General features: G+C 28.7%; 1 protein-coding gene across 1 annotated transcript in view; it reads left to right on the top strand.

The window, feature by feature from the left end:
- Positions 1 to 1,014: 1,014 nt before the first annotated feature.
- Positions 1,015 to 1,653, top strand: part of LOC108571073 (sphingomyelin phosphodiesterase-like) — a 3,232-nt gene continuing 2,593 nt past the window's right edge. The window contains exons 1-2 of the mRNA XM_017933043.1: positions 1,015 to 1,106; positions 1,402 to 1,650. Coding sequence (XP_017788532.1) covers positions 1,037 to 1,106; positions 1,402 to 1,650 — 319 coding nt within the window. The 5' untranslated portion in view covers positions 1,015 to 1,036. The remainder of the gene's footprint in view (positions 1,107 to 1,401; positions 1,651 to 1,653) is intronic.

Here is a 1,653-nt window from a genome sequence, read left to right as displayed (position 1 = left end):
CGAGAAACATGAGAAAAGATATTCTTATCGAAGATCCGTATGCATCAAATGAATTGCAAGACTGTTGTTACGATTTTCACAAGAAATCTCAATACCAAGATACCCCATGTAACGGAACACCCTCGGGACCAGGGCACAATAGTCCTCTAGAACTGATTGTGAGTACACCTGTCCCTCAATTTACGCGGAATATCCGTTCCACGTGGATTCGTTTTACGCGAATGAAAATCGCATAAATAAAATCGACATTTTGTCTGTCAGTACAAAAGAAAAAATATTGGAAATAAAAGCTAGTACATATAATTTTTAGAAATACATATTTATTTCAAATAGCTTAACAAAAAAAATAATGACGTTTCAGAAAACAAAAGTAAATTTTATTCGATGTCACTATCGCTACTGTAATTCAAAACAATCAACTTTTTCTTTTTAATTGGCACAAACGTATCATCTTCATCGCTTGAATTTTTTGGATGTTCATCATTTTCATTGTTAATGTTAATTTTTTCGGATGATTTATTCTCAATCTTTTCTTTTACTAAGTTTTCATAAATTTGCTGATATTCGCTAAATTTCATTAAATCTTGTCGAAATTTGAAGACTCGTTGAATGTTTGGATCATTGTATATAATGGCACTGTACACACTTATTACTTTTAAAACTTCTATGAAAATATATTTTCTGGGCGTGTAAATTAAGATCGCGCATAAAAACTAACGCGTAAATTGTGTTATAATTTACGCGCAAAAAAGAGACTCGCGTAAGAAAAGTGCCTCGTAAATTGAGGGACGAATGTACCTGGTATGCCTTTCGCAAAATAGAATAGAATGCAATACGTTCAATGTATTTCAAAAGTATATGATAACTCTCAAGTGAATCACACTAGTCTGTGAAAATTAATCTTTTCAAGAAGATATCAATTATGAAATTTATCGATGCATATAAAAACTAAGATAAGATAAAACAAAATGAAAACGATTAGAAGAATTAAATTGAACTGCAGTCTTAAGAAGAGTACCAGCGGAGAATAACGAAAATGTGGTTTAAAATATTAAATTTTGGTGTACTATTTTTAACTGTCAGTGGTTTTGTTCCACACATAAAAGGTACATTGAAATAATTTATTGAAAATATAAAGGTAAATTGTAAATAATCAAAGCATTCTCTTCAGCATCTTGTATATAATTCATAAATGATAATGAAAATAATAATGTTTATTAACTAAATGCATCATTTCAAAAAAATTAATTAAATAATATTTAAGGAATTGTATTTCGTTACTTAATTTCTTGATAAAAATAAACTACATTTACCAATTTTTTAGTAAGAACAGTATTTTCTATCTATTACAACTCTTTTTCAAGCAATAGAATTAAAAATAATAAATTGATTCATTAACAGATATAAATGTGTCTTTTGCAAATGAGATTGAATTATGGGCAAAATTCGACCATGAAACAGAATTATTTAAGGACATGATCAAAACCTTGCAAATTCCTACAGAACTTCAGAATTTAGACTGGAGATCTTTTGCAGCAGAAACAAATATTGCAATATGTCAAATATGTCAGGGAACTGTAAAGTCATTTATAAAATTACGACGTGAAGGAGCATCTGAAGAAAATATAAGAAATAAATTAATAAAATTGTGTA

The sequence above is a fragment of the Habropoda laboriosa genome, unplaced genomic scaffold (genome assembly GCF_001263275.1).
Source record: "Habropoda laboriosa isolate 0110345459 unplaced genomic scaffold, ASM126327v1 scaffold106, whole genome shotgun sequence".
In the NCBI taxonomy this organism is placed as follows: Eukaryota; Metazoa; Arthropoda; class Insecta; order Hymenoptera; family Apidae; genus Habropoda; species Habropoda laboriosa.
Note: the sequence above shows the minus strand (reverse complement) of the source record. Positions and strands in the feature narration are given on the sequence as shown.